This window comes from Marmota flaviventris, chromosome 1 (assembly GCF_047511675.1).
Source record: "Marmota flaviventris isolate mMarFla1 chromosome 1, mMarFla1.hap1, whole genome shotgun sequence".
NCBI lineage: Eukaryota > Metazoa > Chordata > Mammalia > Rodentia > Sciuridae > Marmota > Marmota flaviventris.
The window spans coordinates 26,429,737-26,456,108 of NC_092498.1; the positions used below are offsets into that span (position 1 = coordinate 26,429,737).

The 26,372-nt window shown below is 32.9% G+C and overlaps 1 protein-coding gene across 1 annotated transcript in view; it reads right to left on the minus strand.

The window, feature by feature from the left end:
• Cfap69 (cilia and flagella associated protein 69) overlaps positions 1-26,372 on the minus strand; it is a 51,709-nt gene that overhangs the window by 22,084 nt on the left and 3,253 nt on the right. The window contains exons 3-11 of the mRNA XM_027956104.2: positions 25,305-25,414; positions 14,847-14,923; positions 11,634-11,729; positions 9,306-9,455; positions 9,022-9,199; positions 6,626-6,749; positions 3,930-3,978; positions 3,722-3,843; positions 1,174-1,390 (exon numbers count right to left, since the gene is read on the minus strand). Coding sequence (XP_027811905.1) covers positions 1,174-1,390; positions 3,722-3,843; positions 3,930-3,978; positions 6,626-6,749; positions 9,022-9,199; positions 9,306-9,455; positions 11,634-11,729; positions 14,847-14,923; positions 25,305-25,414 — 1,123 coding nt within the window. The remainder of the gene's footprint in view (positions 1-1,173; positions 1,391-3,721; positions 3,844-3,929; positions 3,979-6,625; positions 6,750-9,021; positions 9,200-9,305; positions 9,456-11,633; positions 11,730-14,846; positions 14,924-25,304; positions 25,415-26,372) is intronic.

Genomic DNA, 26,372 nt, shown 5'->3' on the forward strand with positions numbered 1-26,372 from the left:
TCACATCGGTTACACATCCACATTTTTACATAATGCCCTATTAGTAACTGTTGTATTCTGCTACCTTTCCTATCCTCTGCTATCTCCCCTCCCCTCCCCTCCCATCTTCTCTCTCTACCCCATCTACTGTAATTCATTTCTCTCCTTGTTTATTTTCCCATTCCCCTCACAACCTCTTATATATAATTTTGTATAACAATGAGGATCTCCCTCCATTACCATGCAATTTCCCTTTTCTCTCCCTTTCCCTCCCACCTCATGTATCTGTTTAATGTTAATCTTTTCTTCCTACTCTTCCTCCCTGCTTTGTTTTTAGTTGCTCTCATTATATCAAAGGTTGATACCACTGCAATTGAATCATACCCGTCACTGACTACCGGTCCAGCATACAGCCATACTTGTGGATAGGTCTATGCACCAGTGGGGGGGTGAGGTTCTTTGCCTCACCTCTGTTGGCCCCCAAATTTGGCCTTGGTGCCAGTGGGGGAGTGAGGTTAATGTGGCTTAAGGACCGTGCCTGGTAGGTTGTCCAATTCAACATATGGTTCTTACCCGTCATCGAAAAACTAATGATTCTTGATCTAACAAAAAGGCATCATAAATATTACTTCCAGAGCAAAATACTATTAGAAAAGAAATGGTATCTTCCCAATACACTTTAAAATACATGCACATATTTATTTCTTTTCATGAATTGAAATAAGATACTAACACAAATTGGGGCTTTGCTAATTTGCTAATATGGAATCATTCCTTTGGGCTAAAGATCTAGATTTTAAGCTCCATGAAGTTAAGGATTTTTATTTATTGTAATCATAAATGTATTTTAGCAGCTAAAATACTATCTGGTATCTTAGCAGGCATTCAATAAATATCTCCTGAATGAAAGCATTAAAATATCACCAGGATTTATCTCTTTCTGAAATATAGTTTTGAATATAAAAATTTTTAAAAAATTATATGTATTATTTCTTTTAGGTATGTATCAACTGTCATTATGACTTTTACTAATGTCCAAGTTTGAAATCTCAGGATTTTTCTGAAAATATGTACCTACATATTTTTATTTCTCTTCACTTTAATTAACTTCATTGTTTCTTCTATGAATATGTTGAGAGTACAGGTGAAATATGTAGATTTGATCTTTGACAGGACTCCTGAAGGGCCACTCACCTTCACTGTCACACCATTCTAGAAATGCCAGTACTCGAGCATTTCCCTGGCATGACATGTATTCTTCTATTAATAAAGGAGCCACTGATGACAAAGTGGCAATTGCATGCAGTTGTAACTCTTCATGCTGTGCTGCAGACCATTCAATTATCTTGTGTTTCTCAGGCTTTTTAATATAGGTGAACAAAGCCAAAACAACTTTGCCATCAATTAATAGCTATGAGAAAGGGCAAAAGATAACTTTGTTAGAAGTATAACTCAAATAACATTATTTAATCTAAGAAAATTAAATAAAACATTTCAAATATGATGTTTTATTGATAATTCCAAAACAATCCCTTTCCAAATATCACATCTATGACAGATATTTTAAAAACTCCAAAAATATAACAACAAAAGCCTCAACAGTAACAGCAGTTGATTGGGATCCCCTTTTCTGAGGTATGCACTCTTTAGGTGACAATAATATATGTACTAATATTTTGTCTAGGCTGCTCATATATGTACTTTAGCTCTTGATTCTAATAAAACCATACAAATAGAAAAACATAGGGCATTAATAAACTGTTGACATTTCTTTCCTCATTCCCTTCTTTCAAAGGAAACTTTGTTGTTGTGTTAGGGAGTCGACCCAGGGCCTTGTGCATGCCAAGCAAGTGCTCCACCACTAAATTACACCTCACCTCTCAAAGGAAAGACTTCAGATTCAGTTGTTTAGCATAAATAATTTTTGTCTTAAATAATGACTAGAGCTAATATTTAGTCATAGATACCAGAATTTATGCCAACACCAACATTTTATCAAATCTCAAGTCACAAGCCATACTTAATTGCATGCTTAGTATTTTAAAATTTCATTGAATTTAACATTTTGTAAAAACAAAATATGCATAGATATTGTAAAATGACAACAAAGTTAATATTATAACTGACTCTACTTAATGCATATTTACAGTTCACAAGACTATAAAAGACTATATGCTAGGCTATATTTAATACTCTATTAATTTGGAATATTCTATTAATTTTTTTTCATAACAATTATGAATTTTCTAAACTCTAATTCATCTGCTTTACAGTTTACATGAAGAGTATGCAAGATTAAGAGTTGAGAAACCAGAGATAACTGTTCTAGCATTATTGTTAGAATTAAGTGGAGAATTTTTTTTGAAATGTATACATTATCATCATTATTACTGGGCTACAAGTATATAACATAAAAAAAATAATTGATTCCATTGCTTACAAAGTGCTTTAAGAACCTCATTATAACCTTTATGCCATTTGATTCTTTTTTCTATAAAATGTTGTTCAATCAACTTGGTTTGTAAACTATAACATAAATTTTGTTTACTGTCTTCATATTATCATTTAACAATGATATAATCCTCTACTATAACAATGAACCATATTTTATGGAATGATTTTCTATTTGACATTTCAGAAAATATATGTAGGTTCTACACACTATATATTTTTGATACAAACAATAAAGTTATAATGATAAAAATATTTTTTTCTGAAAATTTCTAACATCTGTGTGTGTATGTGTATTTGCATATTCCTCAAAGTGACATTAACTAAAAAATGCTGAGGCTCATTTAAGTCCTCATAATACTTCTATGGGGTAGGTGTTATCACTATGCTGAAGCTGGATTTAGAGAAACTAACTCACCTGTTGAAGAACATAATTATTTAATTTCTCTAGGTCCCAGGTAGCTGGGATTCCACCTGACAAAAGCATTAACTTCTATACTATACCACAATTACATCATTAATGATAGAATGAATTCCTATTTCTTTTTCATGAAAAGAAAAAGAGCTTGAAAGAGTTTTAGAACTAAAAGAAAATTTATCTAATGCAGTAACTTAACTAATAGAATTATTAGTAATATATTTTTCTATCACTTTATAGTTTATAAAGCCTTCATCCTAACCTCCCGAGAGCCCCATGAGTAGGACAGAATATTATGATGGTTCTTTTACAGAAGGGGAACTAAATCTCATGAAGTTAAGGTGGGTTTTGCCAAAGGCACTAGCTAGAGGGTGATAAGGCAGAAGTGAAATTCAGTTTCAGTATTTTTTAAATTATATAATCTTGTTACACAGGAAATAAATTGTTAATATAAATTAATGGATAGTAACAAAAACTAAAGATATTAGGCTTGTGTGGTGAAAAGCAGGTTCATAGATTTGATATTGGCATCACAGAGGGTAACGATTTTCTTCAGCATTAAATGATTCTCTGTCATTATGGCCAGAGCCAGACTAGGTTGGATGGGTCTGTATGAAATTCTTTTATTTTATTTCTCTAGTTCAGGAAAACTAAACATAGTAAGTCTCTTAACTTCTAAATTGAGGTACTTGCTATTTATTAATAGATAATTAAAGGAAATGTTTAGAAGCTGAAATTCAGGCAAGTAAGTTTTTTTTTTTTAACTTTCTATGATAAAGATATAAGTTAAGGATTTTTTAAGACTTTTTTAAAAAAGTTATACTATAAGATGAAATGATTTTTATTAAGTTTCCTATTTTTACTACTCTTTACCTGTACAGTAGGTAAATCTTTACATAAGATCACAATTATGTTGAATAGCAATTTCTTCAACTCAAAATCTTCACAGGAATTAGAAAGCTTAAGGCCTTTTACCAAAGGATTTTGACTTTTAACTGTGAGGGGGAACAAAAGTGAGTAAAATTATATACAAAGATTCATCAAGGCAATTACAAGACGTTTAAAGATTTATGTGTTTTACCTTCATTAAAGGTTGCAAATAGTATCAAATCCCTGGTAAAGCCACATTCCTAATACAAATACACAAAACAAGCAGAAAGATGAATTAATCAGGATGGAAGATAAGATACAGATGCCTATATTTACCTAGTATTTAAATATATTTATCAATTTCTCCTACTGTAATTCATTTGAATTTGTAAGTACTATTAACATTAGGAATGAAAGTAAGAAATTAAAAGAATGTAGCTAGATAGATTTACAATTTACTTAATTTAAACTTGCTTTTGTAGGTTTTAAGTATTTTATGTTATTCTACGAATATTTTACAAGATATAGTTTAAAATTTAGTAAGAACTCAAAACATATTAGGCCTATTTTACTTCTATAATTGTCTATACCTTTGTTATAGTTTGGATATGTGACACCAAAAGCTCATGAGACAATGCAAGGTTTGGAGAAGTGATTGAGCTATAATCTTAACCTAATCAGTGAATTAATCCTTAATAGGATTAACTGAGTGGTAACTGGTTGTAGGTGGGTGTGGCTGGAGGATGTAGTTCATTGGGGGCGTGGCTCTGGGGTATATATTTGAATCTGACCATTGGAGTCTCTCTCTCTGTTCCCTGATCACCACTGAGCTGCTTCCCTCTGCCACACTCTTTCTCCATCTCGAGCCCCAAGTAATGTAGCTGGCCTTCTATTGACTATTAAGACCTTGAGTATTGACTAAAACCTTGAGCCCTTAAATAAACCTTTCCTCCTTTACAATTGTTCTGGTTAGGTCCTTTAGACACAGCAGTGAAAAAGCTGACTAAAACACTTTATTTGACACAATAAGGGAGGAAAATCCAGTTATTTTAAATAGTTTCTTTCTCTTTTTAAATAATCCTGTCCCAACCACTCTCACTTTCATTATATATATGTAATAAAATTAGTTTTCAACATGGAAAATTAATTTTAACATGAAAAGCCCTGAAGAATGACCAGAATGCAAACATTTCATAGTGAGGGAACTAATTCCTGACAGTGATAACCTAGTTGAACTTCACATATTAGGGAAAGTTTACAGGGCAAACCCTGGGATTTTAAGCTTATAGCTTTATGTTCTTACTACTTTAAGATCCATATGATTTCTTTAAATATGAGGATGCTATTACTCTGATTCATGTTTATGAAACTCACAAGAATGTTTATAAGGACAATGATGAAAACTTACTGATTGACCAGTGTCCTCTAGATAAAGATACTTATCTAGACATTTATCAGATTGCAACCTTAATTATGATGCTCTGTAGGTTCTAAAGTTCCCCAAATCAATACATAAAACAAGCAGAAAGATGAAAAGGGACTGTGTTTGCCCATTTGCACAGTATGAATTCCATAACTCATCTTTTAAAACATTTTTTTTAGTTGTTGACAGACCTTTACTTTATTTACATATATGCGGTGCTGAGAATCAAACCCAGTGCCTCACACATGCCAGGAAAGTGCACTACTGCTGAACCTCAGCCCCAGTGCCCCTATGTCTCCTCTTTTATATTGGGAACATTTGATGTCTACTGATAAGGGTTGAGGCCTTCAAGCCAATTCCTTGACATAAAATTTACAGATGTGTGAATGTTGTTGACAAAGATTCTATTTCAGAATTTCAACCATTCAATAATTTTTTACATTATAAAATATGGGAGGGGCTGGGATTGTGGCTGGGCGATAGAGCACTCGTCTAGCATGTGTGAGGCCCTGGGTTCGATCCTCAGCACCACATAAAAATATAAATAAAATATTGTGTCCAACTACTTCTAAAAAATAAGTGTTTGAAAAAACAAATAAAATAAAATATGGGGAGGCTCAGTGTCTGGTATGATCAAGTAGTTCCTGACAAATCCTCCTGCAGTTAACAATTATAAACTTTAACAACAATAAAAAGATCTCATAGCCAAGAGCAAACCAACATTGAAAGGAAGTTAGTACTCTGAAGAAGGTAATAGTACTGTGTAAATTTCTACCCATATCCCCTTTTAGATGACTTTTAGCATGAAAGCAGGCCCTATTCTGCACCTGGAGGATTCTCCCATTCAGAATAAACCTGTGGCCTGAGAGAATCAGAAGAAAGAGGCAACCACAGCCACTGAAGGGTGAAAGGAGTGATCAGAGTCAGAGAGGCAGGAACCTCAAATTTTGTGTATAAACTCTTCCCAGATCTTTAGCTCATGTCTGAACCATACAAGTGCAGAGATTTCTTAAGCATCCCACACATAGATAGAAGAGTTGAATTGGGATTTGAACTGTCATTTACCCAGGCTTGCTTGCTAGCACCCTACTCCTGAGCTATTCCTCCAGCCCCTAAAGATATTTTCAGATAAAAGGAAACTAAGAGACTCTGTTGATGGCAGCCAACATATTTGTACCATATGAAATACTAAAGTAAGTTCTTCCAGTGAGAAAGAAATGATGCCGAATAGAAACATATCAATCAGGACAGGAAGGAAAGAAAACATCATAAATGGTAAATCTGTGTACACACCATAAAATATGAGGAAGATTCCCAAGCTCCCAAAGATATGCAAAGGATTGGTAGAGTATAGTGGTGACCATGATAACATTATAACTTGGCACTTCAACAAAATACATAAATATTACAACATGATTCAAGATTCCCTTTCCATATGCCCACCACTTACACAGTTAAAATTAATGCAATTGACTTATACTTACAATCATTGGTGCTCCAGGGTTTTGAGCTATAATTGTAGTGATCACTAATATATCATTTCTAAGTTGACGATCATAATGACTAAAACCTCTTGTAAACAGATTTTTAAATACTTCTTTCAAAGTCCTAGAAAATAAAGCAATATTTTATTTTATTTTTTTATTTTGAGACTGGGCCTCACTAAGTTGCTGAGGCTGGTCTTGAACTTGCAATTCTCCTGTCTCAGACTCCCAAATTACTGGGAATACAAGATGTGTGCCATTGCACCTGGCTAAAACAATATTTTTAAAAAAATATTATATGAACTACATGTTTGTGGTCCTCAAAATTCATGTTAAAAATGCTAATCCCCAATATGATGGTAGGAGGAGGTGGTGCCTTTGGGAGGTCATTAGGCCATGAGAGTCAATCCCAGAGTACTCTCTTGCTCTTTCTTCCATGTGAGGAGACAGTCTGTAGTAGTCTGAACCTGGAAGTACATCCTCACCAGATCTTAACCATGCTGACACTCTGAGCTGTGAGAAATAAATTATGGTTGTTTATAAGTGACTCACTCTGTGACAATTTATTACAGTAGCCTGAACAAAAACACATTTTCCAATGGAAATACTATGTTTATAACAAATCTTATTTTCATATCATACTATTAATTTCCAAGTATTTCTAATCTTTCCCACAATTTCCAATCTGCTTCTATTTCTTTGTATACCAGATAAGAATCCACTAATCCAATTTATACAAGGTTGTCAAAGAGACTGCTCTAAAAGATTTAATCATGTCAAGTTAAAACTATTAAAAGTCTTTTAAAAAACCACTTAAAGGCTTCTCTTTGTTCTTAGGCTAAAGTCCTACTCTCCTTAACAAAGCTTATCAGGTCTTTCCTGTTATGTCCCTGGTGACCTTGTTAGCCTCATTCTCATTCCTCACTGTTTTACCCTTTCTTTCTGCTCTTGCCATACTGAATTTCTTTCAGATTTTTTATTTTGCTAAATTCTGTTTTCAGTTCTGTTTACCCACCTAGGATGATCTCTGTATGCATAATTTTTCTGTGTTTGCCAATTTCTATTTATCATTCAGATACTGGATCATGGTTTATTAGAAAGTATTTATTAATTCTTCAAGTCTGGGTCAGGTTCTCTCTCAGTAGACACTTGTTGTTTTGTCTCTTGGAACTTAATTTGAGCTTTTAATAAAGTATACTTATTTTTGTTTAGTCATTAACTCATCCCCAACTTTTGGCTTTGTGATGCTCCCTCAAGCTGCCTTTTAGCCAGTCAGATCATTCCTGATCTCTGGCATCGATAATTCACTCTGGAATGGGCACTGGCCAACATTAAACCAATCAGGGCCAACATTGACTCAATTTGAAGACTTCTTTGAGCTTTTTCATAGCAAGGCTCCTTTTGTGCTTGGTTTGGGGTTGAGATGTTATAAACTTTCACTTCTTAGGTCTCACCATGTGGCGCCTGGGACAAAGTCAATACAATGGAAGATAACTCAGAGAGATAAAGAAGGATCACATCCTGATTCTGCTGAGCTTTGAATAATGTTGCACATGAAACTATTATTAGTAGTAGTACCAGAGATTGAACCAAGGGGTGCTCAACCACTGAGCCACATCCCCAGGCTTTTTTAATATTTTAATTTGAGATAGAGTTTCACTGAGTTCCTTAGGGCTTTACTAAATTGCTGAGACTGTCTTGAACTTGCAATCCAATCCTCCTGCCTCAGCCTCCTGAGCCACTGGCATTACAGGCATGCACCTGGAATGAAACTAGTTTTATCCTTTCATTTTGTAGTTACTTGAGCCCATAAATATCCTATATTGCTTAAGTCAGTTGGTATTTCACCTTCAGATATGCTAATTCACCTTCTTTTAAACGTATATGTACTACCCTGTGATAATCTCTTTCCTAACATTACACTTTTTTTAGTTGCCTATTTACTTGTTCTTCTAGCATAATGTAACTTTTTTTTTTTTTTTTTTTTTTTAGTATTGAGGATTGAACCCAGAGGCTCTCAACCACTGAGCCATAACCCCAGCAACTTAAAGGCTAACTCACATTTGTTGGCAATTTTTATTGCAGGATCTGAAAGATAGTAAGCATTCTGTAAGAGTGAATATGTGAAATAATTCTAAATGTCTAATATCTCATTTTAATTTTTATATCTGCAAAGGCATAATGTGGCCTTAACAAGCTACTTTAAGAGCCTCCCACATAGAAAAGCATGAAATTTTTATTGTGGAGATTCATTTATACAATTGTACACAAAAAAAGTATCTTGAAATACAGCTATTAGAGAAATCAAAAACTTAATTGAATACAGATTCAAAGATGTTAGTCATATCATTGACTATTAAGATTAAACAACATTCCTACTAGCCACGTATACTTACAGCAAACATTCCAAATTACTAAGCTGTTGTATGATTTCTTCTTTTGAAGACTTTTCCAGTAAGTTCCAAAGTATTTCTGAAGAACGAAATAGAAGCTGTCCAGAGGGATCTGGGTCATTGAGGTGAACACAAATTCCACTGGCTGCCTGTGCTTTCATCATTAAAGTACAATTGACTTCTGAAAATAAATTTCAAAAATTACTTATAATGTGAAGTCTTAACATTGTTAGATGGATAAAAAAAAATGACAATGAATCATTCACATTTAATAATACTTTACAAACCAGAAGTTGAAAGATGCTGCAGAACTTTAAGGACCCAAAGTTTCTCAACAAGTTGATTTTCAAGCAAGGTCATTGACTGAACCATTGTTTTTGCCAATCCTCCAACTTCAGCCATTTTAATCTTGTATGATGAACTGGCTTGTTGGTAACCTGACACAATCAGTTAGCAAATATGTATGTTATTTTACATAAGATTCATTAAGACAAATGAACATTTATCATTCAACAATATTAAAAAATAAAAATATTTTAAAATGAATGTATATGGCATTTAAAATTGTATAGCATAGAAATAAAAACTGTATAGCATAGAAATGGGAATTTTTTTCTGTAAAGGATCAGAATGTATGTATTTTAAACTTTTAAAGTTATAAGGTTTCTGTCTCAACTATTTGACTCTAGCATGTTGTAGTAAAAAGACAGCCATGAACAATAAATGTATATGACTGTGTTCCAATAGCATTTTATTGGCAGTAGTCCAGTTTGGGCCTAAGGGCCATATCTTGATAATTTCTAATTTTGCATTTGAAATGAGACACAAATTTTGGAAGCATGTATTAAGTTCTAAAAAGGAATGATATTTTTTATATTTGTCAGTAGATACAACTTTCTGTGAAGGAAAATAGCATGAAAACAAATACTGAATGTTTTCACTAGTAAAATTAAGGCTCATAGACTTGATTCCTATCTCCAGAGCTATTTCTCTTCCAGCAGTTATACTGCAGACTTTCCAGCTGTGGTCTCAGATGCCCAATCATGTTCACCATTCAAAAGCAACTGTGAGATGTTAGTGAAAGTGCCATTCACAACTTCAAACTTTCAGAGTTTTATCAAATTAAACTAAGTTCACTCTGTGTAACTCAACAACTCTGTTTTCACTTGTGCACCATTATCTTCCTTTCTTTAAAGGGTATCTATATTTTGCTAAGGAGAACTCTAAGCTTGTGTCCTAATTTCATCTTCTCATGCTTTCCTTAAGAATTCTGCCTTCCCATTTTCCCACTTACTAGCTTCATTACCCTACAAACTTCATTTCTCCCATCCTAAAAAAATGTAAAACCCAAGTAACTCTTCTTTGACTTTGCTATCAGTTGGGCTGTTCTCCATTAACCTTCTTCCTCTTCACCTTTGGAATTTAAAATATAAGTCTGTATTCATGAACCGCCTCTATTCCCTCATTCTCAAACACACTGCCTCTGTTCTCACAATCCTCTCATTCTTCAATCCTGCAACTGCCTTTGTAAACAGACTTGTCAAATATTAACTATAATTCTTTAGATATCATTTCAATTTAGTCATTCTGTCTTCCATCACAAAGGCCTTGTCAGCATTTGACACTGAAACCACTTGTTTCTTCACCAAACATTCCATTCATTGATACTCAAGACATGGCAGTCTTTAGGTTTTATTCCTTCCAGTTCCCTATCCAATTTCTTTGGTTCATTTTTTCCAAACCTCATTCCAGGCACTCTCAATGATGTCATTCTTGGTCTCTTACTGTTTATATACTTTATATCTCTCCAAACTCAACCACTTTGATGGCTTCCATTTTCATTTCTATTTGGATGAATTCCAAAACTATATTTATGGTCCCTGTGGGTTTTAGTAGCCAATATACCACAAATTTGGTAGCCCATTTGAACTACCAAAGGCTCTTATTTCTACATATATTAAAGAATATGTAACTTAAAAAGTATATTTATATCTTCTCTCCCTGAGTAGATTGACAATAAGTTATACAAGCTATGAAGAAGTATGTCTTAAATAAAATTACATCTGCACAATTCAAGTGTCCTCTGACTTGATACCATCCATTTTAGTGTGGTTCATTTTACCATTATGTATTAAAATCCCTTAGCTGTGACATACATACATATATACTCTTCACAAACATGGTGGAGAATGGGTTGATAGATATTATGATTAATTTAAAAATATGTAAGAGAAAATATTTTTATTAAGGATATTAAGTAATAATTTTATTAGCATTAAGTAAAATTAATGATTATAATAATTATATTAATATAAATAATTATACTTATGGGTATGATTTTACAAACCATATTATAAGTATTTATATAAATTTATTTGTTTATGTAAATGTTTATGTAAATAAATAAACATAAAAATCTTATTCAAACCCCAAAACTGGAAAAAATACATATATAATTTTTAAGATGACAAACGAGGTCAAGACTACAAAAAAGTTATGTTTAAAATGCGTTGCATTTGTGAGCCCACTGTGTCTTTGAAGTTTAGAGAGAAGTAAGAGAATTTTCTGTTTTCTAAAGATACAAGTTATTATTAAAAGATCATTGAAAACTTCACCTGGAATATGCTTCTTTGGTTCTGCATGATAAAAGTCAACGATACACTTACAAATTTGTATCCTCAATTCAGAACTTGGTATTTTCATTAAGTCACCTGCCAGAAGGATAAATGAATTCTATATAATAACATTGTTATATTTTACTTGAAAACTTGAGCATAAAATGTTAATATTACAATTATTTAGATCAGAGATTAAAACTGGATCCTGTAATTTTATACACACAAACACACATGGTCATGCATCACTTGATGATGGGAATATGTTCTGTGAAATGTGTTGTTAGGCAGTTCATTATTATGTGAACATAATAATGTCCTTCCACAAGAATGAGATTAAATCAAGCACAAGAGAAAATGGTGCAATCAGGAGATATGCTAAACATGAGATGTAGGAGGTTGCTACCAGTATAACATAGTATTCTGTTTTACAGCTTTTTTTCTAATAAGTAGAGAGTATACTGTAAATGATAAAAAGATATAGCAACTACACAAACTGTAACAGCAATTTATTATCATCATCAAGCATTATGTACTTTTAATATAACTGTATGGGCTATATGTTTATATAACTGGCAGTATAGTTTTATGTTCCAGTTATCTGGACTGGGGAGGGGGTTCCCTTTAGTCATATCTAAACTACTACTGAATTGGCCTTAGTCCATACAGTAATTCAAACTAGATTGCATTTACTCCATTGAAGTCTTATATGTATGATATCCAAGGGAATATGAAGATAATCTGAGGAACTGTGCTGAAGAGTCATGTGCTCTGGATGCCTGAAGATAACTGGATTCCTTAGTATCAGTTTTAGGATTAAATCAGATCTAGTTGGATACTCTGAGAACAAAAAATTGATAAAGTATCCTTGAGTTTTGGGTTAGGTTTTTCATTAGGTCTTGCATAATATGCATATCTAGAGGTGGTCAGAGGGTGAAAAAAACAAGGAGACAAAAGGAGAGGCACAAAGGATAGCCTCACCCTTGCTTCAGAATATGTTTGCAAAAATATCACTTTAAAAATGTCAAGATTTTACATTAATTTTATGTTCTGGACCTTTATCTTGGAGTTAGAAAAGTCACTATTGAGGTTTTGAAAATTTGTAGACAAGAGGAACAACAAAACTTTTCCAACAAAACTACCCAAACATGCAACTTTATGGGAAATATTGGTTTTTTTTTCCCCCATCTGTTTCTCCACCTTTTTAGTTCCTGTAAATTTAGATCTTTTCTCACAACTTCCTGTTTTATCATTATTGGGCAGAATACTAGCTTCTTCCCTTATGCATTTCCAGAATCCTGATTCTGAATCACATATATCTATATACCATTTAGAAGAAAATGTAATATAACTTACTAGTCTGTAGTAGAAACTAGAAACTCTTAGTAACAATCATGACTAGCCTCTGTTCAATGCTTTATACAACTTTTTTAGTTTAAACTCATGTTTCTAGCAATTTACAAATAAGGTACAGAAGAGCCGTAGAGTAAATAAACAGTGAAGGAAGTTCATAATTAATGAAGAATTTACACTGCCCTCATATGAAACAGTAATGTGTTCTGTTGGTAGACTGTCATTAAGCAAAGAGTGGGCTGACACAAAGAAATGGGCCATGTATTTATCATATGAATATTTGCCAACACTCTTAGAGGTAATATTTTTAAATAATAAGGACAACAGGAACATTTTAAAAATAATGTTACCAACAAATATCCTATATAATATATGCTTTTATCTGTTAATATTACCATGTCCTCTTTTGGGTTAGATTCCCATCGTAAAATTTGTAAAGTTTCTACTGGTGACAGAGATTCACAGCATAAAAATTTCCCATTATTTCTCAGCCTGACTGCTTCTTAAAGTCCTCTTCAGAGCCTCATGCTAAATGTAATCTCTATGACACTTTTATCTACTTTGCACTAAAGAGGAAGTGAATTCTAGGTAGTTGTCCCAAAGTAACTAGAGATGAAGTCTATGAAACATATTTTGGCATAAAACAAAATAAACAAAAATACTATACTAAAAAACAAAACGTTAAAATAAAACAAAATAACATATCAAAAATAAATATGTGTTTTGCTCATTGCAATTGAATCTCTGAAGTCTTTCTATATGGATAATATAATGCTGAGAATATAACTTCAGCAAAATCCTTTAAAAAATTACTGAGTCAATGGTTTATTTTTTATTTCTTCTTTAGAAATAAAGACCTAAATTAATAAGTACAAACTTAATGTAGGATGTATTTTGGAAACATGTTCTCCTGTCTCAGGGGATGAATCAAAGAGCCAGTATTTTGTTGATCTTATTTCCTAGGAAGTTATTTTCTTTCTCTAGAAAAGTTAAGCAATAATCCAGATATAAATGCCAACTCTTTTATGATTTTCATATTTCTGTGTACAAAATACAACTCTCACATCTATATGTGCATTATTTAAAAGTCTGTAATATTCTACTATTTTATTATTTCATTTAAAATTTTACAGATTAGCAATTCTAGAAATTCAGTATGAATTGAAAATATTTTTGTGATTACTGATAAAAGGGAACATTTTTTTTGTTGTTGTTATGGTTTGGGTATGAGGTATCCCCTAAAAGGTCATGTGTGGGACAATGCAAGAACATTCAGAGGTGAAATGACTGGGTTATAAGAGCCTTAACCCAATCAGTGATTAATCCCCTGATAGGATTAACTGAGAAGTAACCAAAGATGGTTAGGGTATGGCTGAAAAAGGTGGGTCCCTGCACGCATGCCTTGGGGGTACATATTTTATATCTAGTGGGTAGAGTCTCTCTGCTCTCTGATCATCATGTGAGCTACTTCCCTCTACCATACTCTTCTGCCTTGATGTTCAGTCATACCTCAAGCTCTTAGGGATGGAGCCAAAAATCTGACTAAAACACTTTGCTGATTAACAAACAAAGTTTTTAAAAAATCATCAAACTAAATAACACAAAGTCAAATAAGCACAACAAAGTATCCTCCAGGCTTTGCTTTTAAGGAATAGAACATTTTGTTGGTATCATGAAACACCTGAGTAGAAAATAATACCAGAATATAAACAAGCAAGCTATGATTAAATTCCAACTAGAAAATAAGAACCCAGATACAGAGAAGAAACACATTAAGTGAAAGCTAGTCAAAACAGACAGTACCTTTTTTTGTCAGTAGGGACTGTCATATGTTATACCCTTCTAGCTTAGGGAACTTACCCAGAAGAGCAATTGATATTGCAGTATCTTCCGCATAAGTTATTTCATCCGATACTTTCTTTTTCAAAAATGGCAAGCTTCAATAAGAATGAAGAATGTCAGAGTAATTTTTAATGAAGTCTTTGAAGCATCATTTGTAAGGTGTAGAAAATTTCCTTTCTAAAGAATAAAACAAGGATGATATTCTATTCTTACCAATAGGGAATCAACAACTATGAAAAAAAGTTTGTATTTCTAACTAACAAGAAGAAAATAAACTAGGTTTGTAAAAATAAAGGGAGGTGTATGTAAAAGGCACAAGCTAAGAATGTAATTTTGTATCATTGTAACTAAAAACTTAGGATTCTTCTTTCATATGGCAAAATAATAATGAATTATAGCTGTGATTCTATCAAAGTTAGGAAAATCTTGGATAATCTGATACAAACCAGATCTATGCTCAATTAAAACTTAACTATTTAAGGGAGCTTTCTGAAGTCTTTAAAACTCTAGTTACTAGATCAGTGGTCTGTTTGTTTTTAAGGTTAGGGCCTTTTTCTTCATTAATGAGATTAGTTAGGTACTATCTACAAAAAAAAAAAAAATTCTTTTTGGGAACTAAAATTTAGGTTTTAGGTTAACAAACACTAGTCATATTAGAATTGCATTTCACAGGTACTATAACCAAAGTTATCTTAAAATAGCTTATTTACAAATCATCAAATATAAGGCACATGAATTTAGGTCATTAGTCTAAATTTCAAAGGAGAGACAAATCTATTTCTTAAATACAAAATATAAACTATGTTGGCATTTACAAATTCAAAATTATAACCTCTTGTAATATTTAAAATATAATATATACAACATAAAGGACTTTTCACTCATTTTTTTCAAAAACAATTAGCCAGGTGGTTGAAAAATGGCATTGAGAATTATCATATATCCATATAAAATGCATAGGTCAACATGAATTTTAAGATATTACTATCAGGGCAAGCAATGAAAAGGACAATTTTATAAATCACACAGAGGTTTATTTTGGTTGTTCGTTGGAACTGTCATTTGGAAAAAAAAAAAAAACAAAACTTTTTACCTGTCATCCAGTTGACTACTGGATCTCAAAAATCAAAGAGCTCTAAAACTAGCATTTATTGCCCTTAAACCTTTTTTTTCCTTTTTCTTCCAAAGGACCTATATGATAAAGCATTAGAATGGTTTTCAACCAAAGAGACTATGAATAAAAATAAGCATGTATAAGCATGTACTTCTGAAGTAATGAGAAAAACATACTACATGCCAAAACAGAAAGACTTAATTTTATTTTTTTCTCAATGTTTTTATCTCACAAAAATATCTTGAAAGGAGATATGTGAATCAAGTCAGAATGAGGTTTGGAAAAACAATAGGACATAAGCAGAAATTAATAAAGTATAAAAATAATAATGTGAATAATACAAAATGAGGGATAATGAAGAGTAAGGTTCAAGAGAACCTATTATGTAATGAAAATTCAGTTACAAGCTTTTAGAGAGAACCAATTTTTGGCATAATTCTATAGGAACATTGATATGGAAAGTAATACTTCTGAACTCTGTATTCTAGGACTTGAAATTTGAAAGTGGTATATGTAATATAATCTCATATTAATAAAATAAAAATTTCCAAATAATTCCTTGAAAGCACCAGAACAATCATTTACAAAATATTTTTAATGGTCTCTAGAAGACCCAATAAATGCCACTAGAAAACTTCTAATTAAACTTAAATTCATAAATGAATTCAGCAAAGTAGCATGATATAAAATTAACACCCATAAATCACTTTCATTTCTATACATCAGTGATGAATCAACAGAAGAAAATTAGGAAAACTATCCCATTCACAATAGCCTCAAAGAAAATTAAATATTTGGGAATCAATCTAACAAAAGAGATGAAAGACCTCTACAATGAAAACTACAGAACACTAAATAAAGAAATTAGGGGCTGGGGTTGTGACTCAGAGGTAGAGTGCTCACCTAGCATGAGTGAGGCACTGGGTTCGATCCTCAGCACCACATAAAGTAAAATAAAGACATTGTGTCCACCTATAATTAAAAACAATAAATATTTTTTTAAAAGAAATTAAAGGAGTCCTTAAAAGATGGAAAGATCTCCCATGCTCTTAGATGGGCAGAATCAATAAAATGGCCATACTACCAAAAGCCTATACATGTGTAATGCAATTCCGATTTGAGGTTCCGGTGACATTCTTCATTGAAATAGAAAGAGCAGTCATGAAACTTATTTGTAAAAATAAGAGACCCAGAACAGCTAAAGTAATCCTCAGCAAGAAAGGTGAAGCAGGAGGCATCATAATACCAGACCTTAAATTATACTACAGAACTATAATAACAAAAAGGCATGATATTGAACCAAAACAGATATGAAGACCAACTGTACAAAACAGAAGACAAAGACCACCCCTCTGACCCACAGACCCATGCTGGAGCCCAGCCCCAGGCCTTGGACAGCCCTGCTGACCTGTGCTAGAGCCAAGGCCAATATTAGTCCCAGGACCATCTCCTCCCCCACTGACCTGCAGACCCACGACTCCATCTTGGGACACTGCAGCCATCACCACAGCCCTCTCCACACAGTAGCCTCTACCTTGGGACAATAGACAGGGCCTGGAGGCAGCTGCATATGCCTCTAGGTCACCCATTCAGCCATCTCCCGCATTCAGCTTCATCTCTGAAAGTGATTGCATCCACCTTGGGACACTCCTACTGCTATCTTGAGTTATCTCTGCTATTGCTACCACCACTTTAGTTGCAGTAGCATTTATCATGGGTCACTGGCCGGGGTCTAGAAGCCCAACACGAAGGTGAGGTACAGGTAATCTGCAGTGACACTATAAGATAGGGTAGAAACTGTAATACCTCAGATCCTCACTGCAAGAAAGGAAGACACATAGACACCATGAAAAAACAAGGGAGGAAAGTGCCCCAAACAAACCGAGATACTACAACAATAGAACCCATGGACAGTGCAATTGATGAAACATCAAATAAGGAATTAGGAATGTACATAATTAAAATGACCTATGAATTAAAGATTGACCTAAGTGAGCAGATAGAGGCAAAAATTGATCACTCCAACATAGAGATAAGAGAGAAAATGCAGGCAACCATTGATCAGACCAACAAAGAGATAAGGGAGCAAATACAGGGAACCACTGATCACACCAACAAAGAGGTATCAAGAAAAAGATATTCTAAACAAGAACAATCAGAAATCCTTGAAATGAAGGAAACAACAAACAAAATAGAAAACTTAGTAGAAAGCATCACCAACAGACTAGGTCACTTGGAAGATAGAACATCTAATAATAAAGACAAAATATACAATCTTGAAAATAAAGTTGACCACAGTGAAGATGGTAAGAAACCATGAACAGAACATATAAAAATTCTGGGATAATATCAAAAGACCAAATATAAAAGTTATTGGGATAGAGGAAGGCACAGAGATTCAAACCAAAGAAATGCGCAATCTCTTCAATGAAATAATATCTGAATATTTCCCAAATATGAAGAATGAATTGGAAAATCAAATGCCAGAGGCTTACAGGACACCAAATGTACAAAATTATAACAGATCTACACCCACTGACACATTATAATGAAAATACCTAGCAAACAGAATAAGGATAGAATTTTAAAAGCCACAAGAGAAAGGAATCAGATTACAAATAGTGGGAAAACAATTAGGATATCTGCAGATTTTTCAACCCAGACCCTGAAACCTAGAAGATCCTGGAAAAACATATACCAAGCTTTGAAAGAAAATGGATGCCAACCAAGAATCTTATATCCTGCAAAACTAAGCTTTAGATTTGATGATGAAATAAAAACCTTCCAAGATAAACAAAAGTTAAAAAAAATTGCAACTGAAAAGCCTGCACACAGAGCACCCTTAGCAAAATATTCCATGAAGAGGAAATGAATACAACAATGAAAATCAGAAAAGGGAGATATAACACTGAAGGAAAAAAACAATCAAAAGAGAAACCAAGTCAAGTTAAATAACCAAAAATAATAAAAAATGACAGGGAATACAAATCATGTCTCAATAATAACTCTGAATGTTAATGGCTTAAACTCACCAATTAAAAGACATAGACTAGCAGATTGGATTTAAAAAAAATACCCAACAATATGTTGCCTTCAAGAGATTCCTCTGATAGGAAAAGACATCCACAGAACTGAAGGTGAAAGGTTGAGAAAAAACATGCCACTCACATGGACTGCAGAAACAGGTAGGCATTTCCATTCTCATATCAAATAAAGTAGACTTCAAGCCAAAGTTAATCAACAGGGATAAAGAAGAACATTTCATACTGCTTAAGGGAACCATACATCAACAAGACATAACAATTATAAATATATATGCCCCAAACAATGGAGCATCTATGTATATTAAACAAACTCTTCTCAAGTTCAAGAGTCAAATAGACCACAACACAATAATCTTGGGTGACTTTAACATACCTCTTTCACCACCGGATAGATCTTCCAAACAAAAGCTAAATAAAGAAACTATAGAAATCAATAATATAATCTATAACTTAGACTTAACAGACATATATAAATTATTTCATCCATCAACAGTGAATACACTGTCTTCTCAGCAGCACATGGATCCTTCTCTAAAACAAACTATATATCATGCCACAAAGCAACTCTTAGCAAATACAAAAAGTAGAGATACTACCCTACATTCTATCAGAACATAATGGAATAAAATTAGAAATCAATGATAAAATAAAAAATAAAAGCTACTTCAACACTTGGAGACTACATAATATGCTACTGAATGAACAATGGGTTGCAAAAGACATCAAAGAGGAGATTAAAAAATTCTTAGAGGTAAATGAGAACACTGATACAACATATCAAAATCTCTGGGAAACTCTGGGACACACATAAGGAACTACTAAGAGGGAAAGTTCATTGCATGGAGTTTGTTCCTTAAAAGAAGAAAAAGTCAACAAATAAATGACCTAACATTACATCTCAAGATTCTAGAAAAAGAAGAACAAATCAACATCCAAAGCAGTAGAAGGCAGCAAATAATTAAAATTAGAGCTGAAATCGGTGAAATTGAAACAAAAAAAAAATTGAAAAAACAAAAAGTTGGTTCTTTGAAAAATAAGTAAAATTGATACACCCTTAAGTATGCTAACAAAGGAGAGAGAAAACTCAAATTACCAGCATACATGATGAAAAAGGTAATATCACAACAGACACTATAGAAATAAAGAAGATAATTAAAAATTATTTTGAAAACCTGTACTCCAATAAAATAGAAAATATCAAAGGCATCGACAAATTTCTAGAGTCATATAATTTTCCCAAATTAAATCAGATGATATACACAATTTAAATAGACCAACTTCAAGTGACAAAATAGAAGACACCATCAAAAGTCTACCAACCAAGAAAAGCCCAGGACAGGATGGATACACAGCTGAGTTCTATAAGACCTTTAAAGAAGAACTAATACCAATACTCTCAATTTATTTCAGGAAATAGAAAAAGAAGCAGCACTTCCAAACTTATTCTACAAGGCCAACATCACTTTGATTCCAAAACCAGGCAAAGACACATCAAAGAAAGAAAACTTCAGACCAATATCTTTAATGAATATAGATGCAAAAATTCTGATAAACATTCTGGCAAATCAAATACAAAAACATAATAAAAAGATCGTGCACCATGATCAAGTGGGATTCATCCCAGGGATGGAAGGTTGGTTCAACATACGGAAATCAATAAACGTAATTCATCACATCAATAGACTTAAAGATAAGAACCATATGATCTTCTCAATAGATGCAGAAAAAGCATTTGACAAAATACAAAACCCCTTTATGTTCAAAACACTAGAAAAAACTAGGGATAACAGGAACATATCTCAACATCATAAAGGCTAACTATGATAAGCCTCAGGCCAACATCATTCTAAATAGAGAAAAATTGAAAGCATTCCCTCTAAAAACTGGAATAGACAAGGAAACCCTCTTTCACCACTTCTATTTAACATAGTTCTTGAAATTCTAGGCAGAGGAATTAGACGAAAGAAATTAAAGGGATGCAGATAGGAAAAGAAGAACTCAAACTGTCAATATTTGCCAACAACATGATTCTATATCTAGAGGATCTACAAAATTCCACTAGAAAACTTCTAGAACTAATAAATGAATTCAGCAAAGTAGGAGAATATAAAATCAACACCCATAAATCAAAGACATTTATGTATACATCAGTGACAAACCCTCTGAAAGGGAAATGAGGAAAACTACCCCATTTACAATAGCCACAAAAAAATTGAAATACTTGGGAATCAACTTAATGAAAGATGTGACAGACCATTACAATGAAAATTACAGAACAATAAAGAAAGAAATTAAAGAAGAACTTAGAAGATGTAAAGATCTTACTTGTTCTTGGTTAGGCAAAATTAATATTTTCAAAATGACTATTTTCCCAAAAGCACTATATAGATTTAATGCAATTCCAATCAAAATCCCAATGACATGCCTCATAGAAATAGAAAAAGCAATTATGAAATTCATCTGGAAAAATAAGAGACCAAGAATAGCCAAAGCAATCCTTAGCAAGAATAGTAAAGCAGGTGGCATCACTATACCAGACATTAAACTATACAGAGCAACAGTAACAAAAATGGCATGGTATTGGCACCAAGATAGACTGGTAGACCAATGATACAGGATAGAGGGCACAGAGACAAAATCACATAAATACAGTTATCTCATACTAGACAAAGGCACCAAAAAACATATATCAGAGAAAAGATAGCCTCTTCAACAAATGGTGCTGGGAAAACTGGAAATCCATATGCAACAAAATGAAATTAAACTCCTATCTCTCACCATGCACAAAACTCAACTCAAAGTGGATCAAGGACCTAGGAATTAGATCAGAGACCATGAGCCTAATAAAAGAAAAAGTAGGGCCAAATCTTCATCATGTTAGATTAGGCCCCAACTTCCTTAATAAGACTCCCATAGCATAAGAAATAAAATCAAGAATCAATAAATGTGATGAATTCAAACTGAAAAGCTTCTTCTCAGCAAAAGAAACAATCAGTGAGGTAAAGAAAGATCCTACAGAGTGGGACCAAATTTTTACCACATGCACACCAGCTAGAGTACTAATCTCTAGAATATATAAATAACTCAAAATTAAACTTAACACCAAGAAAACAAAAACCCAATCAACAAATAGTCCAAGGAACTGAACAGACACTTCTCAGAAGATGATATCAATCAATAAACATATGAAAAAAATGTTCAACATCTCTAGCAATCAGAGAAATGCACATCAAAACTAGTCTAAGATTTCATCTCATTCCAGTCAGAATGGCAGCTATTAAGAATACAAACAACAATAAGTGTTGGGAAGGATGTGGGAAAGAAGGAACACTCATACATTGCTGGTGGGAATGCAAATTGGTGCAGCCAATCTGGAAAGCAGTATGAAGAATCCTAGGAAACCTTGGAATGGAATCACCATTTGACCCATCTATCCTACTCCTTCGTTTATACCAAAGGACTTAAAAACCGTATACTACAGGGACTCAGCCACATTGGTGTTCATAGTAGCACAATTCACAATAGCTAAATTGTGGAATCAACCTAGATGCCCTTCAGTAGATGAATGGACAAAGAAACTGTGGTACATATACATATACATAGTGGAATATTACTCAGCATTAAAAGAGAATAAAATCATGGCATTTGCAGGTAAATGGATGGAGTTGGAGAATATAATGCTAAGTGAAGTAAATTAATCCCCCCAAACCAAATGTTGAATGTTTTCTCTGATTTGTGAATGCTGATCCATAATGGGGATGGGGCAGGGGGAAAGGAAAGTAATGGGATAGGGCAATGGGAGGGAGGTGAAGGGAGAGAGCATGAGGGTAGGAAAGAGGTGGAATGATATGAACATCATTACCCTAGGTACATGTACAAAGACATGAATGATTGATTCTACTTTGTGAACAACCAGAGACATGAAAAAGTGTGCTCTATATGTGTACTAAGAATTGAAATGCATTCTGCTGTCATGTATAAAAAATAGAATAAATAAATAAATTTTAAAAATGCAATTGGACCCCTATCTTTCACTCTGCACAAAACTCAGCTCAAAGTGGATCAAGGATCTAGGTAGGCATTAGACCAGAGACCATGGACATACTAGACATACATGTCAGCTTAAGAGCCAAATTCCTCAAAAAGACTCCTAAAGTGCAAGAAGTAAAATCAAGAATCAATAAATGGGATGGTATCAAACAAAAAAGCTTCTTCACAGCAAAGGAAACAATAATGTTAAGAAACAATATAGAGAATGGAAGAAAATCTTTGCTACCTGTACCTTAGAGAGAGCATTAATTTCTAGGATATATAAAACACTCAAAAAACTTAATAAAACACACACACACACACACACACACACACACACACACACACAACCTAAATGATGCAATCAATACATGGACAAAGGAACTGAACAGATACTTCACAGAAGAAGAAACACGATTGGTCAAGAAATATGTGAAAAAAATGTTCAACATCACTAGCAATTAGAGAAATGCAAATTAAAACTACACTGAAATTTCACCTTACTCCAGTCAGAATAGCAAAATTATCAAGAATACAAGTAACAATAAATGTTGGTGAGGATGTGAGGGGAAAGGTATGCTCATACTTTGCTGATGGGACTGCAAATTTGTGCAACCACTATAGAAAGCAGTATGGAGATTCTTCAGAAAACTTGGAATGAAACAACCATTTGACCCAGTTTTCCCACTCCTGGATACCCAAAGGACTTAAAATCAGCATACTATAGTGATATAGCCACGTCAATGTTTATAGCACTTTAATTCACAATAGCTAAGGTATGGAACTAACCTAGGTGCCCTTCAGTAGCTGAACAGATAAAGAAAATGTGGAATATTACTCATCCATAAAGAAGAATGAAATTATGGCATTTGCTGGTAAATGGATGGAACTGGAGACTATCATCCTCAGTGAAATAAGCCAATCCTCCAAAACAAAAGGCCAGTGGCTAGGGAGGCGGAGACAGGAGGATTGAGAGTTGAACGCCAGCCTCAGCAATGGCGAGTCTCTAAGCCACTCAGTGAGACCCTGTCTCTAAATAAAATACAAAATACTGCTGGGGTTGTTGCTCAGTATTGAGTGCTCCTGAGTTCAATTCCTGGTACAAAAAAAAAAAAAAAAGAAAAGAAAATGTTTTCTCTGACATGTGAATGCTGACTCACAATAGGTGTCTGGGGATTCCCACCAGATTGGACAGGGTGGAGTGGGGCGGGGGAGTTTGGGAATGGGAAAGACAGGAATAAATTGGATATAACTTTCCTATGTTCGTATATGAATACACGACCAGTGAAACTTCACATCATGTAAAACCACAAAAATGGGAATTTAGACCCCATGTATATGTGATATGTCAAAATACATTCTACTATCATGTATAACATAAAAAGAAAAAAAATTAAAAATAAAAATAATTTTCATAGTCTCTATTAAAAAGTAAGTCCTGCTGCAGGCATTAAATAAATTATTTTTATTAATTTATCCAGACATCAAAACAATTAAATGTGAGTAGTTACAATATTTTAAATATTGCTGCGAAATTAAGAGTGAGAGTTAGAAAGTACTATGTATATATAATCCAACTAATAGTATTATTTTTATACTAAAAAAAACAATGTTATTAAAAAAAATCAAGTTGGTGGAGAAGTTAACAACACAAAACTTTTGGTTTATTCTCACTTTAAGAAATTTTCTATAACTATAGTATATTGAACAACTAAAAATGGATATTGTAATATATATCTAGATTGGCCACTGTGTGGCAGCAAAGAAGCATTATATATGTAGATTCTAGAATAGTAGAAAGGATAAGACTTATTAACTTTATAATTCTTACCACTAGTATATATTTAAAAATATGTACCAAACATGATTGGTGATATATTATTCTTCATTCAAAATTGGAAAATAGAAACATGACATGGAACCTAATATATCTTTGAGAGCAAAATTTCTAAAGGGGGAGGAACTAGATTGAAACAAAGTATTATCCATATTACTCAAGGATCCTCTAAATATGCTACAATTTCTTTTTCATCTAACATTTATCATTCATGTGAGAGTAACTAATTACAAAGATATTTTGTATAGAGTTTAATCTCTTATAGCTAAAAATCTAAGACTACAATCAAATTGACTGCATTTGAAATATCAACTACTAGAATTAGGTGATCAACTAAAGTTTTCTGACTTCTGTTTCATTCTGCTACACTATATTTCCTCATGTCTTTATAATGCAAATTAGAACACAATAAAATACTACATAATAATATAAAATAAAGAAAAACAACTTACCCACATAATTTTAATATGTCACATGCAGGTTCTATAAATTGGGGTTGGTTTTCAATTTTTCCTGCACACAAATTCAGAATTTTAAATATCTGTGCTAAATCCCTTAAGGGCTTTAAGATTTTTAGTTAAGAAATAAAATTAATATCAATATCTTTATCATTATGTTCTTTATAGTATTTTTGTCAAGAAAATCTATACAATTCCATCTATTTTATTAAATATGGCACTTAATTTTTATTATTTTGAAGTCTGAAGAGGAAAATTCAGAACTATATTTTTAGCAGTATTATTTAGTTTTCGTCTCACTAACTTTTTAAAAAAAATTTTTAGTTGTAGATGGAAACAATACCTTTATTTTATTTTATTTATTTTTATGTGGTGCTGAGGATCAAACCCAGTGCCTCACACATGCCAGACGAGTGTGCTACCCTGAGCCACAACCCCAGCCCCCTCACTAACTTTTTATTCAAAATTATTTTCTTCTCATCACAATTTTAGAATTAGATTATCAACTACTAACCATACATCCAGTTGATCAATAACTTACTACTGGCAATGAATGAAAATAAATTGAAAAATTAATGATCAGGTTCATGTATATCCTCCATTTCCCAACCACATGCACATAAACATACTGCTCTGGAACAAGCAATCCAAAATGTACTTTAGTGTTTGAATTTATTAACATTTCTTGCATTCAGGGTTTAAAATGGTTGGGATTTTAGTTCATTTAAAACTAATATGAAAGTAAAACATAGCCTCTATAGATCTTTAGGCAAAAACACCTTTTATTTTTCCTGTTTAAAAACCCCTATTGGTTTTGAACAACCAACAATAAAAAATTAAAAAAAAAAAAAAAAGAGAATAAAGAATTCTACTGTCAAAAATAAAAAAAAAAAAAATAAAAACCCCTATTGGTGTAAAACATGTTTCATTTATTTATTTATTTATTTTTACCCCTAAGAGATCAAAGAAGTTATGACTTACAGTTTTTGGTTGAGTTCTATTATTTCTAGGTTTTTTCTAGGTACCTCTAAGAAAGAGATGGGGTTACTGAATATACTAGAA